Here is a 20837-nt window from a genome sequence, read left to right as displayed (position 1 = left end):
TTATTATGATGTATTCATATTTCATAATACTTCAAAAGGATCAAGGCGATGTCAAACAGGATAATATCATCTATTTAAATGTAATATTTTCCCGCTGATTAATTTTAAACTTACTTATATGATCTGGCATATTCGTACTGTAAAACGTTTTAATATTTATTATTCGTCATATCTTATAGACACCTATTGTTTTATTTTGGGAAAAGCCTATTCCATATATCAATTCGACCTTCAAGAAGCAAGCGTTCCAATTCTTATATGGCCGGCAATGCACTCGCGAGCCATCTGGCATTGAGTGTCCATGGGCGGCGGTTTCTCTTAACTTCAGGTGAGCCTCCTGACTGTAGGCCTCCGTTATATTAAAATAAAACTGTTTAAGATGAAAAAGACCATATTTCATATAACAAGGAAGGTACTAAAACGGAAATTATAGTGTAACAAACTTTTATTCAGAACATACTGGTTGGAATCTCTTCTTAAATGCTTGAGTCGTTGTTTGGGTGTTACTAGTGAGCTGCACCTGAACTTTTCTTCGTTTTAGTTATGACTATCAACTTATTTCTCCTTAGTAAAAAATATTACCCAAATTTTTAAAGCTGGAGATCCACACGAACTTTCTAGAAATTTTTTTTGCTAACCGTCCAATAATATGGTTTACACATCATTTGTACTGCAATGCGGTAAGGATTCACGTAATACATATTCAGAGATTTCCCTTTAAAGTGATTTGCTTTGATTGATTTGAATTTTAATGGGGTTCGATTAATTGTATTAATCCCTTTTGATATTATTGTTCGCGAGTATCACAATAGAAATGCGAAGAATAAGGCCAGTTTTGTTAAAGTTTTAAAAAATCAAAATGTTTGAGGGTATTTGAAACGTTAGTATGTGGGTAGATACAAAATTATGAGTCAGTAGAGTTGTTTTAATATTTGGCGTAAAACTTCTGACGAATTCCGAGAAAATATTCCTAATAAATCTTTATTTAAATTTAAAATGAATATACGGAAATCTTTGAAGTGAGAACCTAAACGTAAGAAATATAAGACAATCGAGAATTCGAGTCAAGTAATACAATTCTATTTAGGAATCTCCAGCTTACAATCTCAGGAATGTATCAGTATTACTATATAAAGCAAAACATTCCATGGACACAGATGTGTGGCGCACGTGTTACTAGCTATTTTAAAACGATGCTATTGTTATTTGAATATCTTTTTGTTATATATTCATTGTTATATCAAAGAATATACGTCCCGTATACTATTCATTAGCCATCATTAGGGGTGAAATTTAGAAACAAGACTATATATATATATATATATATATGTCTATGTCGGAGTCAAATTATGTCGCGTCTAAATTATGATTTCGAATCCGTGTTCAGCGACCCTGAAAACTCCCGAGTCCAAACTTTCAGACGAATTTAACACGCTTTTGAAGAATTTTTTTTTGTCATTTTTATCCGCCATTTTGTTTTTCTAAATTTTGAATTTCGAATTCGTGATTAGCGAGCCCGAAAACGTAAGTTTACCAAAATCATTCCAATGACATCTTTATATTTTGGGCAGCTTTTTGGGATTTCTGACCACATTGCTACAGGTGAAACGGTTCCTATGGAACCGTTTTTCTAAGGATGACCTTGACCTGTAAAACTTGTTTACCGTGTCAAGCAGGGTTTTTGAGTTCACTTGTAAAGATATTAGATAGATTATTTGCCCTAACCGAAATTACATTATGATACCAATCTTTTTGTATAGCTTTCTATAGGAATAGATTACTCGATAACTTTACTAGTGTATTCCTTAAGTCTGAAGGAAAAAGGTGGCTTGGCAGTAGATAACGTGATTTTCATGATCCCGGACGTATTAAACTGTCGACGACCTCATAAACCTGCTTATAAACCGATATCCAGGCTTAAATTAGATATTGGTACGATGTAGCTGGCAAAGTAATTGTATGTCAGCCATTTTGATAAATTACTTTATCATTCCTGGAACATTTATACTCTTAATTAAATGTATATAATAATGAACCTATTGTGGCAATAACTAGATAGATTATTATTTTTTATTATTAGTGAGTTTGTTTGTTTTACAAATGACAAGGTGGTGAAATCTGTATCACCAATGCAAGACAAACAGATGTGGAGCAAAATGGAGGAGGCCTTTACCAGTAGAGGGGCCCATAATAATTTTGATTATTTTTTAATTTATTTATTACATAAATTTTATAAACATTGAAATAACTTATGCTTGGTATTTAAATTTAAGGATAAATAAAATAGTTTTTTTAATGCATACATATTATGTAATAATTAATCATTTGATATAAGTACTTACTTGGTAAAATTTATTATTCATTATTGAAATAAGGAGTCTATAATAATAATAATTATTATTTATTATTGAATTTAGTGATTTGAAATGGGATAAATAAAAGATATATCTTCAGTAAACGTGCTTTGATTCGATGAATAGAGGCCATGGCGTGTGTTGATTCACTTTTTAATTTCAGTTTCAATTCCATTTGATTGCTTGTTCGCATGGCAAACTGTTCGAACTGGCGTAACATAGGGTAATATAGATAGATAGTGTCTTGGTTTTGCGTACTATACATTTTAATAAGTACTTTAATAGTACTGTTGAGTTCTCTAAATATGTTAATAATATATTGAATTCGCATCTATATACGTTTTATTAACATACATTTACCGCAAAATTTAAAGAAAATTCTCATACAAATTAATCCATAATCTGTATGTATGTACGTGTGTTGTTCTTTTATAGTGCCATCTCCTTTCGGTGGTTGGCGATAATCATGGCTACTATAATTTTATTAATAGTCGATATCTAGTTCGTCACATATCTATACATAGGTCACTGTAGCGATTGGGAGGAACAGAGTACCGTACTGACGGATATTTCTATATGTGCGTAACTAATACTGACACATATATAGTGTATATGCTACCAGATGGGGGGAGGGGGAAACGACCCTACGGGACGGGCATAAAAAGCAGTCATTGTAGTCTATGAACACCCATTTTAGTTGCCGTTTAAAGGAAGAGTAAGGTCTCTTGTTAAATAACTAGACGTATCATATAAGATCTCCACCGGGAGCCGATTCTACAACTCGTTAGTAGCCGAATAAAAATGTTGCATATTTTGTACATTTGAACATTGCAAAGGGGTCAAGTGACGAACTCACGTGTAAAAATGTTTAATTAACTAAGGTTTATTGTGACACAACACGAAAGGAAATCAGGTCAGGTAGTGTTTACTGTTAACCGCAGTTAATGAGAGCAGCTGTATTATCCTGCAGGGCTACTCCGTGAAACAGATTCTCAATTATTGACTTAGGATTTTTTTATTTACACTTATCTATTACGACCCGTTGCCTCGTAATAGATAGTCTTTTAGTAGTTAAGTGGTTATGATATTTCAATCAAGCCATTATGACCGCCAGGAATTGGTACTCGGCCGTTACTAGGTAAGACTATTATTGCGTATTAAGACTGAAATATCCATATGTAAGAAAAATTACCAATAACACATGCCTTATCATATTATGCTACTTCGTGAATGTGTTTTGTTTTAAGTCAAACTCTACCAAGTTGAGCATAGCAACGTCCAAAACAATGTCAACGGCATGATTCACGGGTCATTGACCTATTGTTTCATATACGCGTGGTTAACAAACCCCATGAAATGATAACCGACAATCAATCGCCCTTTAACCTCACAAACTTGACATTTATTATATTTTTAAAATTATGTTTCCGCTGCCACAAGATAATAAGAAATTTTGAAAAACTAACGATCTACGAGTTTTTTTGTTTTTTTTTTTAATAGATGGAGGCCGGAGGGGCAAACGGCAGAGGCTCAGCTGATGTTAAGTGATACCGCCGCCCATTGACACACACTGCCAAAAGGCACGCAACTCGCAAGTGCGTTACCGGTCTTTTAACGATTGGTATGCTCTTATCCTGATTTCATATGTGAATTGGAATAAGTACTTAAGGGGGCACGTTTAAGTATTCCAAGGTTCCACATGCTGGTGATGTGAGGCAAGAAGTGTCTTATAATAGGTATGAAATAAATGTCGCTTTCAAAACGGCGAAATTGATGACTTAGTTAAGATTGATATTGAAATTAAAAGTCCTTTGGAATAATGCATATTACAATTATGTGTTCGCAAATAAGTAATAAATTACTCACTTTGTTAGGGTATTTTAAGTATTTCGTTAGTAATAGTTGAATAAATAATCCTAAGTTTGCGTCTTAAAAGTTGTGTAATAAGTTTATTTTTGTCGGTTTCTAGATGTAAGATTTTATTGTAATGTCAATTGGCAAACCTTTTAGGATTAGTTTAACTTAAAAATCATATTTCAATTGTATTCAATTCATGTGGTTTTCTCACGCAATGCTATTATATAAAATTCACATGAACCCGGCTATATTACAGTTATGGGTAATATCTGAACATATGCGTCATCGAAGATAAAATGCTGGTAAATTCTGAAATAACTTTGCCTAACTAATCAGCAGAATTTGTTTTTTAAAGTTATTTCGAGTTTTTAATATATGATCTGAATATTCGGTAATATCTGGTTATAAGCAGAGTGAGCTGGCTGCAGGTTTGATCCACGGCTATGTACCTATCTACTTTGTCTATGTGCGCATCAAACCAGTTTGCCTAAGACCCAAGAAGTCGAAGCCGTGTGTCAGTCACACGAGACTGATCACCTACTTGCCTATTAGATTAACAAACGATGATGAAACAGATACAGAAATCTGACCTACAAAGGTTGTAGCACCACTGATTTTTTTATTTTAATATCGAGTTATTTTCCCGATAAAATAATAAAACTATGAAATGGAAAGAATGTTAGCAATAACTTTATCTAGTCATCTAGGTTTGTACATAGTTTTTTTTAAACAGCTCTATCGAGATGTAATTCTTATAATATTCAAACGTTAATTCTTTTTGGAGCCGTTGGACTCCAGTTCTTATGCTGTATGATTCCTCATGCTGGCATATCTTTGGCATGTTCGTTGTTCATCCCATGACTTAGTCCAGAACTCACGCGGAATGTAGATTTGAAAACATTTACAACAATTATAATTTAAAACAATTATATTATTATTTAAATGTGATTAATAATCAAATATATAATATCAAAAATAATTTAATTTAAATTTAATAATAATACTGAGATTTATATACCTGACGCCCTGCATGATAATTCAATCGATTGGGATATTAAACAATATATGAAAGTGCCGACTGCAGCGCTATCTGCCGGAGTAGATTTGTGAATCTAAACCATCAAGAGCGCTACCCAAACGCAAAAAAATCATTGTATCGATTACAATGATCCAGCCATTTATGAGGAGTTCAGTCACATACACACATAGTAAAATTATATACGTATAAAGATTTAAAAACCTACCTAGCGGAATTATATCTATGGATGCAACCGGTCCCAGTACGCGATGAGCTAGTAACTTGGAAGTTCGCGTCATGCGGTCTAGTATCATGGCGGAAAGAGATAAATGTTTATTATCATATCCTGCTTCTAACTACTGTGGAGTGGTCGAATTTATTTATTAGACGATTTACGACTTAAGGAATATTAACGCTAAATTCTTAGTCCAATTTAATTTTGGTTAAAGAAATGCCAACATTACGTTGATGCTGTTTGTTATCTTATAGCTGTTTTACGCTCGGGTTTTATATCACAATTACGAGTTGTAATTGCTACGAGGCGTTGATATTTAAAATCAAAAATTTACGATCGAAATTTTGAATAGAATCGGGGTGTTAGGCTATGATTTCTAACCCCGACTTCTGCAGTTGAACCCTGACTGCATCAATGGTCCACTGCACCAGACAATGTGTCGAGAGCCTGAAAATAAAATTATTTCTCTCTTTTCAGTGAGTTAAAAAAGCTATCGGAGGAGAGTCTCACTCGTCAGCCAGAAGAAGTCTTCGATATTATTTGCAAGCTTGGAGAAGGGTCCTATGGCAGCGTTTACAAGGTATGACACATTACAAAAAGTACAAGGTATGACACATTACAAAAAGACGTGTGGCGCTCGGGGACTGCCGCGGTAAAGTATTTTTTATTAACTAAGGCATAAGTAATTTTTATTTATGCATTATTTTTTTCTTTAATATTGTTACGAAGACGGGTCAACTGCAATGTTTTTAGATTTTTCCACTACTTAGAGAACTTTTCAGCAGGCTGAAATATGATTTATGACCGTTTCAGGAGGGGGTCAATCACATATTAGAAAATCGAAATTTACATAATGTTGCCGTAGTTTTCAGGAGGCTGAAACATTTTTTCAGTCGGTTTCAGAACACGTATAGACGAATGGTACACTTTTCAGCAGACCCGTTTTCAGGCATTTTCAGGCCTGGTTATAGCCCTTCGATGAAGGAATATTCTAGAACGAATTTTCTAGGTGTGGGACAAGCACTGTTTGACACGCGAAAGAGAGAAAAGATAAGAACCTTCTCGAAGCTAGACCGAGAACTCTAGAACGCCGTACGACAAGCACGTAGCAGTGTGCGAAAGAGATAGCAAGTACGCGCGTTCTAGAATTAGGCGATCGCTACTCAGTAGTGCTCCCGCCTAGAAAGTTCTCGTAAACATCGGAAACATCGTTCGAGATTCTTCCCAGGGATATATAAGCGAGCCAAAACGCGATCACTCAGTTCAGTTTTGAATGCGATTCCAAGCGATAAACAGCGAAGAGAAAAAGTGCGATTAAGTGATACCAGTGATAAAGTACTGAGTGATTTAAGTGATTAGTGACAGTGTTTCATTGTGTGTGTTATTAGTGTTTTTCTGTGCGTAATTTCAAGATATTAGTGTAAACGAATTCCTCATAGATTTTATTGAAATAAACCCTTGAATAATTCGACGGCGTTTTCTATCCGATCCCCTAGCTCGTAACATTTTGGTGTCAGAATTGGGGATAGAAAAATGCCAATTACTCCAAGGGAGAATCCAGAGGAGTTTGTAGAAGAGTCTCCAGCTGCGGAGGGAGTGCAGACAAGGGCACAAGCAGCACGTGACGCCGCGCGGAGACAGAGTTTTGATGCGAACCGCGGAATGGGCGAAAGCAGCGACGCCAACATCCTCCTTGCTCTGCGCCAAATGATGGAAGAACAGGCACAGGCACGACGATTGATGGAGGAGCAGGCACGCCGTCAGGAGGAGCAGGCACGCCGTCAGGAGGAGCAGGCACGCCGTCAGGAGGAACAGGCCCGGCATCAGGAGGAACAAGTTCGACAAATGATGGAAGAACAGGCACGACGTCAAGAGGAACAGACACGCCAAATGGTGGAAGAACAGGCTCAGACACGTCGTATGATGGAGGAACAGGCTCGTCATATAGGAGAAAAATTAGGAGATCTTAAACAAGAAGTTGATAAAAAAATTGAAAATTTGGAATCTGACGTGGATAGCAAGCTAGCAAAACAGGACAAACGGATTCTCGGATTGGAACATGAAATGCAGTGCTTGAAGACCACGGGTGTCGTAACGTCTGTAGCACCATTTGGAAATCTAAAAGTGCCTCCCTTTGATGGTAAATCTTCTTGGGGCGCGTACAAGGTACAGTTTGAGACTGTAGTAGAGTCAAACGGGTGGAATGACGATCAAGCTGTCACCGCCCTTATTATGGGACTGCGAGATGAAGCCCTCACCATACTAGATACCAAGACAGGTAAAGTGACGTTGAAGCAACTGCTGGATGCCCTGGAATCACGGTACGGAGATGCACATTTAGAGCACGTCTATAGGGCTCAATTAAAGGATAGGATACAGCAATCAAATGAAAGCTTGCAAAAATGGGGAGTAGAAATAGAGACGCTGGTTAGGAAAGCCTACGCATCCTCACCAGACGTTGCAGACAAGGTGCTGGTTCAAGCTTTCGTCGACGGTATTCGTGACCGTGAAATTCGAATGGCAGTGAACCTTGGTCACCACAAGAACCTGAAGGACGCTCTAGTCCATGCGTTGGAGGTAGAGGCGATTCAGAAAGATCCTCAACCTTACCGCATTAGGGCTGTTACGGAAAGAGCTACTGGTCAACGTGGGCCAACCTGTTACATCTGTGGGGAAGTAGGGCACATGAGGTTTTCGTGCCCTAAGAAAGACTTTCGAGGCGATGTAAAGGCTAGACGTGGAAATACCTTAGTCATCGACGGAGAAGTCAATGGAACTAAGTGTGATGTGACACTTGATACTGGAGCTTCACGAACAGTAATCAGACACCAACTTCTGAAGACATTTTCTAGAAACCCTTCTAGAGGAATTGCACAGCTTGTTACAGCTACGGGTCAACGCATAGCCGATCGGGGAGAAGGTATCGCGACCTTCAAGATTGGTGAACGTTTTTACAGACACAAGGTAGTTCTTGCTGACATAGTAGATGACTGTATAATCGGGTTAGACTTTATAAAGTTTTACAAATGTAAGATAGATCTGGAAAAAGGGATCTTCAAGTGCGGAGAACAGGAAGTCTCCTTAAAAGGCAACTCTTCAAATTGTGGTTATGAAGTCTGTAGAGTAATCGATGTGGACGGACAGGCCAGTAAACAACAAGAGTTGAACGCAGTTCGAACATTTCTGGATAACTATGAGGAAGCCTTGTCAATACACCTATCAAAGGCAGAGGAACAATTAAAGAAATTTTCTGATATGTTAGCGATCCATGAAAGAGAGCTAATAAGGAGTTCAGATGATGCGTCTCAAAGGCCAAGTGAAAAAGTCACCAAACAGGATGGAAGGGATGGTCACGTGAGGATGCTTAGAACAGATACCATTCGTTCAGATTTCGATGGTAGATTGATGCAGATAGCACAGCAAGAGGATTGTGACATTAAACCAATTCTGGATTGGATGAAAACCTCAGCTGTCAAGCCACAATGGAGTAAAGTTGCATCTACAACTAGCACCACGACCAAGAGTTACTGGGCTCAATGGGATAGCTTAGTTCTTCACAATGGAGTATTATGTCGCAAATGGGAAAGTACTCGAGGGGATGCATCTCATCTGCAGTTAGTTGTGCCAAGATCCAAGGTTCGCAACATATTGGAAATGTATCATGATGGCTCATCAGGCGGGCACTTAGGAGTGAAAAGGACTCTTCTGAAAATTAAAGAGAGATTTTATTGGATACATTGCCGTGAAGATGTAGAAGACTGGATTCGGAAATGTAAAGCTTGTGCAGCTGTTAAAGGCCCACAGACGAGAACTAGAGCGAGTATGAAGCAATACAATGTCGGAGCACCATGGGAGAGGATAGCAGTTGACATAGCCGGACCATTTCCATTAACAGAAAAAGGAAATAAGTACATCATGGTTGTTATGGATTATTTTACAAAGTGGCCCGAAGTATTCGCTATTCCTAATCAAGAGGCAGCTACAGTAGCTGAGATACTTGTAAATGACGTATTCTCTAGATTTGGAGTACCCTTGGAGATGCACAGTGATCAGGGTAGAAATTTTGAGTCTCAACTGTTTCAAGAAGTATGCCGGTTAATGGGAATTCATAAGACGCGGACTACTCCATATCACCCACAGTCAGATGGAATGGTGGAACGTTTTAATCAAACCTTGGAAAGGCATTTGGCAAAATTGGTGGACAGCCAACAAAAGGACTGGGACAAGTATATTCCGTTATTTTTAATGTCATACCGGTCTGCGGTTCATGAAACAACGAACGTTACACCTGCTTTAGCCATGTTTGGGAGACAACTTAGATTACCAGCGGATATTGTAACTGGACGACCACCTGACACCCCGGAGAGTGTTACAGATTATGCGGCGGATCTGCGTAATAGACTGTATGAAATCCATAAACACGTACGAGCATCACAAAGCAAAATAAGTGAGACTACGAAGATAAGGTATGACAGGAAGACGAATCACATAGAATTTAAAGAAGGCTCGCAGGTATGGCTCCATAACCCGACAAAACGCAAAGGAAAATCACCAAAGCTTCAAGCCGACTGGGACGGTCCATACACGATAGTCACGAAGATTAATGACGTTACTTACCGGATCAAGAAAATGAGTGGTTTAAGGAGCAAACCGAAAGTCGTTCACATAAATCGATTGGCGCCCTATAAAGGAAGTAATGATGCTCGGGACGAGCATGTCTAAGGAGAGGGTAGTGTTACGAAGACGGGTCAACTGCAATGTTTTTAGATTTTTCCACTACTTAGAGAACTTTTCAGCAGGCTGAAATATGATTTATGACCGTTTCAGGAGGGGGTCAATCACATATTAGAAAATCGAAATTTACATAATGTTGCCGTAGTTTTCAGGAGGCTGAAACATTTTTTCAGTCGGTTTCAGAACACGTATAGACGAATGGTACACTTTTCAGCAGACCCGTTTTCAGGCATTTTCAGGCCTGGTTATAGCCCTTCGATGAAGGAATATTCTAGAACGAATTTTCTAGGTGTGGGACAAGCACTGTTTGACACGCGAAAGAGAGAAAAGATAAGAACCTTCTCGAAGCTAGACCGAGAACTCTAGAACGCCGTACGACAAGCACGTAGCAGTGTGCGAAAGAGATAGCAAGTACGCGCGTTCTAGAATTAGGCGATCGCTACTCAGTAGTGCTCCCGCCTAGAAAGTTCTCGTAAACATCGGAAACATCGTTCGAGATTCTTCCCAGGGATATATAAGCGAGCCAAAACGCGATCACTCAGTTCAGTTTTGAATGCGATTCCAAGCGATAAACAGCGAAGAGAAAAAGTGCGATTAAGTGATACCAGTGATAAAGTACTGAGTGATTTAAGTGATTAGTGACAGTGTTTCATTGTGTGTGTTATTAGTGTTTTTCTGTGCGTAATTTCAAGATATTAGTGTAAACGAATTCCTCATAGATTTTATTGAAATAAACCCTTGAATAATTCGACGGCGTTTTCTATCCGATCCCCTAGCTCGTAACAATATTAATTCACTCTCTGTCTCACTCTAACGCGTACCGGCTACACCTTCCGCGCTTACGCTACGTCACCGATCTCGTCAGAGAGATGTCAATGCGCAATATGCGTTCTGTCCCACTCTAACGCACCGTCCGAGTCTGACATTTCAAAATAGCGATGGTATTAGCAATTTTAGCCGCCAAGGAAAGTATGTGACACTGTAAACAAATTGAGTAAATTGTCATTTAAAGACATATTATATACGTCAGTTACATGTTATTAATCCGTCACAGATTAGTTTTAAAATATTGACAAATGGCCCATTGTTATGACATTGTAATGAAAAGAGTCAATGTGTAGTCCACGCCTAAAACAAAAGCAATCTCAACGTCTGATCACATTATAAACGCGAATGGGGTATTTTTAATGTGTTTTATAACAACGTTTACAGGCAATAAGCCTGTAAAATTGACAAGCACAGCGACACGATAGCTTTTAAGGAGATTAAATAGTTTCAACGCAATAGTTTCATAGTAACATTCGGTTTTCTGCCCGTAGTCGGTGATTCAGTCATTAGCCTCATTTAATCAAACATTAAGAGTGTCTGTTAACTCCAAAAGATTCTAGATGATAGATGGCACTGCTATGGTAAACCGACAAACGTCTCATATAAGCTACAATTCAATAACATGATTACCATGCGTTATTGAGGCTAAAGTATAAATTAAATATATTATGTGAAACGAAGGAGAAACGAAGTTCGCGGTGACAGCTATTATATGTATATAATATAAATCGTAGTAACAAAAGTACCGCTTCGGTAATCTTGAAGGTACTGCATCAGCAGCTTTGGGGCTACTTCGGTACGCCGTCGCCCGCCGCGCCGCCGGCGCCAAGGAAACACTCGGGGGCAGCTAGGACGGTGCGGCATGCTTAAGAACGCCTCGTCATAGCTAAGAACGTTTGAGCATGCCATAGTTTCCGATAGTGCGCTTGCATGTAGGAATGCCGAAGTATCCCTTTTCTTGTTGATGCCGATAATGAGCGCCGGGCCTAAGTATGACTCCGATTTGTCAAAAATGTATACGATTTTAAATTGAATCTCATTCATAGAATAAAATAAATCAGTGGGAGTACAACCTTTTTAGCCCTACACCTCTGATTTCAACACCATTAGTCATGTGATGTTCTAAAACTTTAATTGCTAAATATGCTAATACTCGGAGACCGGTAGAGCAATTAGAGTATTTTTATAAATCTATTCTGGAACTCGAGGTATAGTTTTTACGGTGAGAAAATTGGTTTCACTTTATGTAGCCGTTTAGTAGATACATAAGGAACAGATGAAATAATCCTTAGTATGACGTCACGGCGTTGGTACTTACTGCTATCAAATGAATACCACAGCCCTTAGAAAACAAATGCAATAATGCTATATACTGCTCCACGTACGTTTTACCTTTCCGAGAATTTTCGATAACCGGTTCTGCGTTCTCCTTTACCACTATTTATGACTCGGGTTAAATTTCAACGTTATTGATAATGTATTTTATTGATAATCCGAAAGTTCAATAACCTAAATAATTACGTATACTGTGGTCGAAATAATGTGTTGATTTTCGTGCGATGTGTGTTGATGTTCACCACGAAATGTAAACATTAAAATGTCAATTGGAAACGTGATACGAAGTTTTCTTCTACCGTTATTTTGTTGATAAGATATTTTTTTAACAAATTTAGGTTTATATTTATTTATTTATTTATTTATTAATCCTTTATTGCCTTATACAAAAACACACATAACAAAAAAATAAAAAATAAAAAAAACAGTAACAAAAGATATAAGGCAAAGGGCGGCCTTATCGCTTACAAGCGATTTCTTCCAGGCAACCCTAATGAGAAACACAACGTTAAAGAAAAACCATCAGAGGGTAGAGTACAAAAAAAATCAATTAACAAAAGCAACAAAAAAACAAAAAAACTAAAAACTTAAACTTAGAACATGCGTTACTATAACTAATTGAATATAATAAAACAAAATCAAAGAAAAAATAGCAATAATAATAAATAAAAATAATTATAGACAAAAATTTAAAAGCAAATGAAAAGGTTAACCTATAAAAATAAATATATATAAGCAGAACTAATTACGAGGTAGAAAGAAAATGATCAAAAAGAAGCTTTTTAAATACATTTAAAGATTGCGCTCGTCTAATATCGATTGGTAGGGAATTCCATAGCAGGATACTCTGCACAGTAAAGGAGGAGTGATAGAATTCAGTTTTATGCGTAGGAGTTTCAAGAATTAGGTTGTCTAAGGAACGTAAGTCAAAACTGCCGCCGGAGAGGAAAATAAAATTTTGCTTTAAGTAACTAGGGGTTTTGGGATTAAAAAGAATATTAAAGAGAAGTTGTAAAATGCGCATCTTACGCCGCAATCGAATGGGTAGCCAATTGAGCTTTCTTCGGAACTCCGAAATATGGTCAAATTTACGGAGTCCAAAAATGAATCTGATGCAAACATTTTGTAAGCGCTCTAACTTATCAAGCTGCAACTCAGTTAAATCAGGATAACATACATCAGCATAATCAAGAATAGAAAGTAAAAGAGAGTGAGCAAGAGAAATTTTAGTTGAGATAGGCAAAAAATTGCGTAACCTATTAAGTGCGTGGGAAGAAGAAAAAATCCTCCTGCTCAGTTCATTTATTTGGGGCTGCCAAGACAGGGTTTTATCCAAAGTAATGCCCAAATTCCTAACAGTGGAGCAAAACGGAAAGTTTATAGTAGATCTATCTATTTATTTAACAATATTTAATGTGAATATTGCAAACACACAGGCACATAATATTACATAACATATACCAAGAAATAAAAACAAAATTTAATTGAAATAAAAGTAAAGAAAAACTATTTCTAGAATTGTAGTTATATCAATAGCGTTCGATAGTAGTGGTTTAATAATCACATTCATGAACTTTCCGAAAATACTGAAATGTATTTTCCTTGCCATTGTGAACGAAGAGTTGCATTATTACACATTAGGTCTCTTCTGTCTAGCGACAATATTGCAATACTGCATGTAAAAGCACTTTCTGATGTACAACATTTTCTGATGAGGTGATACTTCTATCAAGATCTAAACCTGGTTATGCATCTCCTCATTCACCTCAAGAACGCAATTTCTTGAACTGACTCGAATGATGCGAATTTTTGTCAACAGATGGCACCATATGCTGTTTGCATTCGTAAAAATAATTTATTTATTGCTATTCGATAACTTATCCGATATGTACTTATTCTGCTATTCGGAGCGGAGAAGAAGTCATCCAAAAAGATATGACTAACAACATAGTCTATCAACTTTTACGGCCTTTATTGTTGTTAACGATATTACGTTACGATGTACACCTGAAGTTGACAGAATATGTCAACTCCAGGTGTACAACATTATATGAAGGTAACACATGAATCATATGAAGGTAAATCAGAACATTGTTATTAGTCTATAATCTTATTTCTCACTAATGGATTATGGCTTCAGACGACTGAGACACTGCAGTAATCCTCATCATCTCATCTTAGTAATTAACGTTGTCATGACAGATTTTACGTGATCTTAATTTGTACTTCAATATAATATTGATTCGCAATGAAATGGGCTCACATATAAGTATGCTGTTTAGCATATACTTAATTCATTTTTACAACTCGTATTAATAAGTCCTAAAACAATGTCTACGTATAAAATAATATCATAAGCAAGCTATCAAGAGAAAAAAAATAGTCAAGCAACAACAACACAATAACTAAAAAAGTAATTAAATAATAATAATTAATAACTAAAACTAAATGAAAACTTTCGCCTAGTTCTAGTTATAATTCGGAACTCTATCAATAATTTTTGTTATTGGTAGGAAAAATAAGAAGTTATAAATAAATACATCACGATAAACTCAATCGGGATAATAATAATAATAATAATAATAAATAAGTCTTTATTCATTTTAAGTTGGTACATCTTTCTTTTCATAGTGTAAGATTTGGGAACCCTTTTAAGTAAATATACCTGTGTTAGGGTTCCCAGCTCTTCCATAACAAATTTAATTACTTAAAATAATTTAACCAATTAATTTCCTTTTTATTTTTTTACTTTTAAACCGTTATCATCACACCTGATTGTGTGCATGAGTAAGTGTGTGGGAGAGTGAATGAGTGAGTGAGTAAGTGAGTGAATGAGTAACGTGTATTTAAATCGTGGGTCTCAAAAGCAGCTCTAACACTGCATAAGGCGTGATCATAAGCCAGTCTTTTATTATGGTTTTTAGGTTGTAGGCGGTGGAGGGTAGATGTTAAGCAGCCTATTTAATTTTGGGATGATAGGGCCAAACCATTGTCGGTGAGGATAAGATCAAAGTTTATTTTAACATAAGTTTGAAGTCCTGTTTATTTCCAGGCGTTACACAAGGAGAGCGAGCAGGTGCTTGCCATCAAGCAGGTGCCGGTGGACACTGACCTGCAGGAGATCATCAAGGAGATCTCTATTATGCAGCAATGCGACAGCCCATACGTAGTCAAGTACTATGGTAGTTACTTCAAGAACACGGATTTGTGGGTAGGTGTTTTTGAATTTATAGACATTCATTAAATTTTCGTCTACCCGCAAGTTGAAAATCTATCTAAGCATGCTTACAATTATTTTTTTACGCCAGCGGATGCTCAGTTTGTTTGCTTCTCGTATAAGTCTCCGATAATTTTATGTTTATACAGGATCGACTAGTCTACGGAGTTTCGAGGTGCCTCTCAGAAAAGATTAAATCTTTTTAGGCTTTTAAATTAAAAAAGAGCGTGGTTAGAATGTACACATGTCGGATAGGAAACTTTGTAAATTAATTATTGCTAAGCCCCAATACATGATCCTACCACTATATGATCACTCCATTACATATTTCTGGATTTACACTGTATACGTGCTAATAGATAGTATAAATCATCACTACATAGTATAAAACAAAGTCGCTTTCTCTGTCCCTATGTCCCTTTGTATGCTTAAATCTTTGAAACTACGCAACGGATTATGATGCGGATTGTGATTCAAGAGGAAGGTTTATATGTATAATAACATCCATTAAATAGTGGAGAAGTACTGTTATTTTTGAGGTTTCTAATGTGATGTCGTAAATAATTACATTTTTTCCGCTTACATTGCAAACGCAGGCTGAACCCTACGAGTTTTATCAAAATAATGTACTAAGTATTGTACACTGTTTTTCTGTAGTGTATTTAGTATCAGCATTGCACCCGTGCGAAGCCGGGGCGGGGACGCTAGTAAATAACAAATGTGCGTTTACTGCACAAGACGTTATGCGACAGAATTGCCATAGTTCTAATATGTTACTACTAAACGAATACATCAAAACAATAACGTGTATTTTTTCACTCTCAGTCCCAATCGCTCTCTCCCTTTTCTTCGACAAAAACACTGCAAATCTTCGTGACCCGTAAAAATGTGATTGTCATACGTCTAAACAAGTTTCACTTCAAAAATATTTAATATTAATTATTATACTTTTTTAATAATATCTTATTATAATATTTTTTTATGTATTAATATTTATAATATCTTATTATTAAATTAATTTCAGATTGTTATGGAATACTGCGGTGCGGGCTCTGTGTCGGACATTATGAGGTTACGTAAGAAAACACTATCAGAGGACGAAATAGCGACCATTTTGTGTGACACACTGAAAGGGCTTGAGTATCTACACCGGCGAAGAAAGATCCATCGAGATATCAAGGCGGGAAACATTTTACTCAACATGGAGGGTCACGCTAAATTGGCTGACTTTGGTGTGGCCGGACAGTTGACGGTAAGTCAAATGAAATTTTATTTATATTAAAAAAGAAGATCTTAATTTACATTATCCAGTTCTCAAAGCAAGGGGCAAGGCAGGCGAGAATTATGAAACTTAGCTAATAAAAAATAAACTGGCAAATAATTTTCCGCAATTATTTTTAATGGCCAAGTTTTGATGTATAAAAATTTCACTTAACATATTGTAATATATGTTTAAATAATGAAGTAACCAGCAGGAAAGATTGATAAGAATTCATAACACCCCAATTAGTTTCAATGAGAATTTGTTTTTTTTATTTTTTTATTTCTTAATTTGATTTTACTTAAGCCTACCTTTTTAGTACATACATACCAATATGTATTTTGCTACTCCAGAGACTGTTCGGTTTTCCGGAATAAAAACATTTTAGGTTGTTATATTAAATTTTTCATTATATGAGTTCAAGTCATAACTTTTTAATTAACAAAAGAAAAAAGGGTTGTATGTATTTTTGTCTGCTGTATCATAAAAAAATAATTTAGGGACGGAAGCATAACCTAAAGCGGTATGAAAAATAGATGTAGTCCGATTCGCAGGCCTAACCGATATTCACACAAAATTTCTTTAAAATCGGTCGAGCCATTTCTGAGCAGTTTAATTACACACTATGATACGAGAGTTTTATATATATGTAATCAACGCGTAAGTAACCTGCGATTATTATTTATTAAATTTTAAACAATAATAAATAAAGAGGGAGTATTATTAATACTGTTTACAATCGCCATATTGATTTGAGTCATTTTCATTTCAGGATACAATGGCGAAGCGAAACACAGTAATTGGTACGCCATTTTGGATGGCACCGGAAGTGATACAGGAGATCGGATATGACTGCGTGGCCGATATCTGGTCTTTGGGTATCACCGCTCTGGAAATGGCCGAAGGGAAACCGCCGTATGGAGATATTCATCCGATGAGGGCTATTTTTATGATACCAACCAAACCTCCGCCGTCATTCAGGTAAATTTTTCAATTGAAACTTCTTTATAAGGGTAAAATGTTTACGGGTGAAACGCAATAATAATAATATTAGCGTCACGAAGATGTGCAGCGTTTTTTCTCAAAGAAAAGGGAGAGAGCTATTGAGACCGATTGAGAGAGAGTGAGAAAGGGCGAACGTAGCATAGGCAAAATAGTTATGGAGCGAGAGGTGGGAGAGAGCTATAGTGAGAAAGATTGAGAGAGAGAGTAAGGGAGATCGAAAGAAAATATTAGCTAGCTGAGCTATGGGTTAATGTACTCGTTTAGTAGTTACATATTAGAATTTTAGATGGCAATTATGTCTTTTTCTAGCAACTGTGATTTTGCTAATAAGCGCACACACAAATGCATATAGAATAGATAAAATATAAATAAGTTTTTTTTATTTTCAATGTGCATTTTTGTGCGCACACAAAGTTTACACACAAAGCAATAAACTTTAGTCAAAAGCAGACCTGACATCCGAAGGTTATACAAAACTGTGAGAACAAGACTAGGAGTTTATAGTTTTGTGTACACTAATATTATAAGATTGATGATTTGATTATTTGCATTGAATGGGCTCCAAAACTACTCGACCGATTTGGAAAAAAAAAATCATCAATAGATAACTTTATTATCCCTAAAACAAAGACTATCGAATATTTTTCTTAAGTTTGTTGCATGATTAAATATATATAAAGATAAATTTTACTATACTATTAGAATTTGCGTACACTACGTAAACTATAGACAATAGAGCAAAGTGATGTAGTACAGTTTTATTGAAGACTATATTTACATAAAACTCTAGCCTTTGAATTTAATGAAATAATCCAGCTGTGCAATGCTGGTACTAAATGTTTCTCCATATTTTATTACAGAGAACCAGACAAATGGTCCCCTGAGTTCATAGATTTCGTAAGTCAGTGCCTTGTCAAGAACCCCGAAGATAGAGCGACGGCAGAATACTTATTGACACATGAGTTCATAGGTAAGTTAGATTATATAAAAAATATCTGTTTTCTTATTAGATAATTGATTGATTGTTGGATTTCTGTGTGTGATACATCTCTGCTCGTAGGTTCGATTTCGGCTGTGTACTAAAGTTTGTTTTCTGGGTTTACTGGTTCGATGTCTAAAACAGATTATCGTAACAATCGCCTTCACTGGGAAGACCTGACCCTTTACTTCGTACTTTTCTCACTCCTGTGAGCTTTTCTTCAGGTTATTGACCACCCTGCGATGGCCCAGGCAGAGGCCTGAGTCTCACAGGAGATGTCCTTACCCCAGTCGCGGGACAAAAGCCAATCGCGGTCAAAACAGCCTGAACTGTCAGGGCCCTTCAGGTCAGCAGCGGGATTCCATTAAAAAAAAACACGTTTGATGAAGGAAAACATCGTGGGTTTGGGTGGGGCACAGGAACCTGATAACCTCCTTGCCTATTGAGAGAGATTATTACGGAACAAAAATCTGAGGCCCAGAGCTAAAAATCTTGAAATTATGACGGATCAGAAATCTGAGTACCAGAGCTAAAAATCTTGAAATTATGACGCAACAGAAATCTGAGGCCCAGAGCTAAAATCTTGAAATAATGACGGAACAGAAGAGGCCTAGAGCTAAAAATCTCGCTTGTTACGGTTTAAATTTGATACTTTCCAGGTAACCCCAAACAGCCTCACATTCTCAGTCAGATGATAGAGGAAGCGAACGAAATCCGAGAGAGTCAAGCTTACAGGACCGCCATGAATGCCTCCAACGCCAAGACATTTGCGGCCGTGAGTATAAAGCTCCTCAAATATATAACCTATTTACTGTGTCTTTGACTCTGACAGTCCAAGGTCAACGACCTCCCAGTAGCTTATTTTCCCAGCTTAATTGTTTTCTTGTATGTACGCTTCACAAATAGGTATCTTATATACATCTGCATATATATTATGTATTTAAAAATATACTTGCTGCGAACTATGAGCGCCGCCATATTGGCCTTGGCTGTTATGACGAGCACCTTGCATTTTATCCCTACTCCGCGGCCGACCGTCACGCGACATGCGCCACACAGACCAAAAAGTTTCACTTTAATAATAAATTATTAATTATTATTACTTGGAAATGGTAGAGTGGCTGCGCAGGCGGCGCTTCGTACAACTCGGACACGATGAAGCAGGCGAGTGGGACATTGGTTCCCGCGAGAGATGGCACCACCGAACTCGCAGCCGGTTTGGCCACTATGGTCATCAATGAACAGGATTTGGCCACTATGAAACGTAAGTCACCAATAGATGGCGTTACTGTTAAGAGCGAATTAATTATTATTAATTATATAATTATAATTATATAATTATCTATATTTGTTTTAAAATAAGTGTTGATGATGATTTGCTTTTTTAAAAGAGTACCGAGAGTTTTTAACGCCGGCTTTTTCTCTCGGCCTACACCCTCTTGTCTTCTTTGCCGATGAGTAGGATTGTCTATCTTATATTCCAAAATACACATATTTTATTTTTATTGTTCCGTGTTTTTTTTATATAAAAGCAATATATTTCAGGCCACGACACGGACCCAATGGACACGAATAAGCCGAAATATCGGCCATTATTTCTCGAGCACTTTGAGAAGAAAGAGGTCAATCACCTCAATATGGCCGCACCCAATGGGACGCTAACCGCACATGTACGACTCCCCGAAGCGGATACCATTAGGTATTAACTGTTATATACTTTTTTTTTATAAGAAAACATGTTTGGTTGATGTTTTTTCTATCTATCTATCTATCTATTCGCAGTACGCAAGTGGCAGAGGTGTGTGGCGCGGCAAGTGTGGGGGCCTTAATCGAATCTGGCAACTTCGAATTCGTAAGTCAACTCCACGTCGTCACTCTATTGCCACTTCGCGCGCCCCGTGAGTTTTCACACGCATACACAAACATACAATCACAGTAAATACAAAAAATAGTCATATCACTGAAAATTAGCACTTTTTAAACAATTATACAAACATTACACAAGTACGTACGC

General features: G+C 36.9%; 1 protein-coding gene across 3 annotated transcripts in view; it reads left to right on the top strand.

Moving 5' to 3' along the window:
- Positions 1 to 20837, top strand: part of LOC111000794 (serine/threonine-protein kinase 3) — a 31081-nt gene that overhangs the window by 5893 nt on the left and 4351 nt on the right. For 2 of the 3 annotated variants that reach the window (XM_022270376.2, XM_022270374.2), the window contains exons 2-10: positions 5942 to 6044; positions 15414 to 15572; positions 16603 to 16830; positions 17612 to 17820; positions 18705 to 18814; positions 19483 to 19598; positions 19940 to 20087; positions 20369 to 20522; positions 20606 to 20721. In XM_022270376.2, the coding sequence (XP_022126068.1) occupies positions 5942 to 6044; positions 15414 to 15572; positions 16603 to 16830; positions 17612 to 17820; positions 18705 to 18814; positions 19483 to 19598; positions 19940 to 20087; positions 20369 to 20522; positions 20606 to 20721 (1343 nt within the window). The remainder of the gene's footprint in view (positions 1 to 5941; positions 6045 to 15413; positions 15573 to 16602; positions 16831 to 17611; positions 17821 to 18704; positions 18815 to 19482; positions 19599 to 19939; positions 20088 to 20368; positions 20523 to 20605; positions 20722 to 20837) is intronic. The other variant, XM_022270375.2, reaches the window with a different exon arrangement.

The sequence above is a fragment of the Pieris rapae genome, chromosome 20 (assembly GCF_905147795.1).
Source record: "Pieris rapae chromosome 20, ilPieRapa1.1, whole genome shotgun sequence".
Classification (NCBI taxonomy): domain Eukaryota; kingdom Metazoa; phylum Arthropoda; class Insecta; order Lepidoptera; family Pieridae; genus Pieris; species Pieris rapae.
Note: the sequence above shows the minus strand (reverse complement) of the source record. Positions and strands in the feature narration are given on the sequence as shown.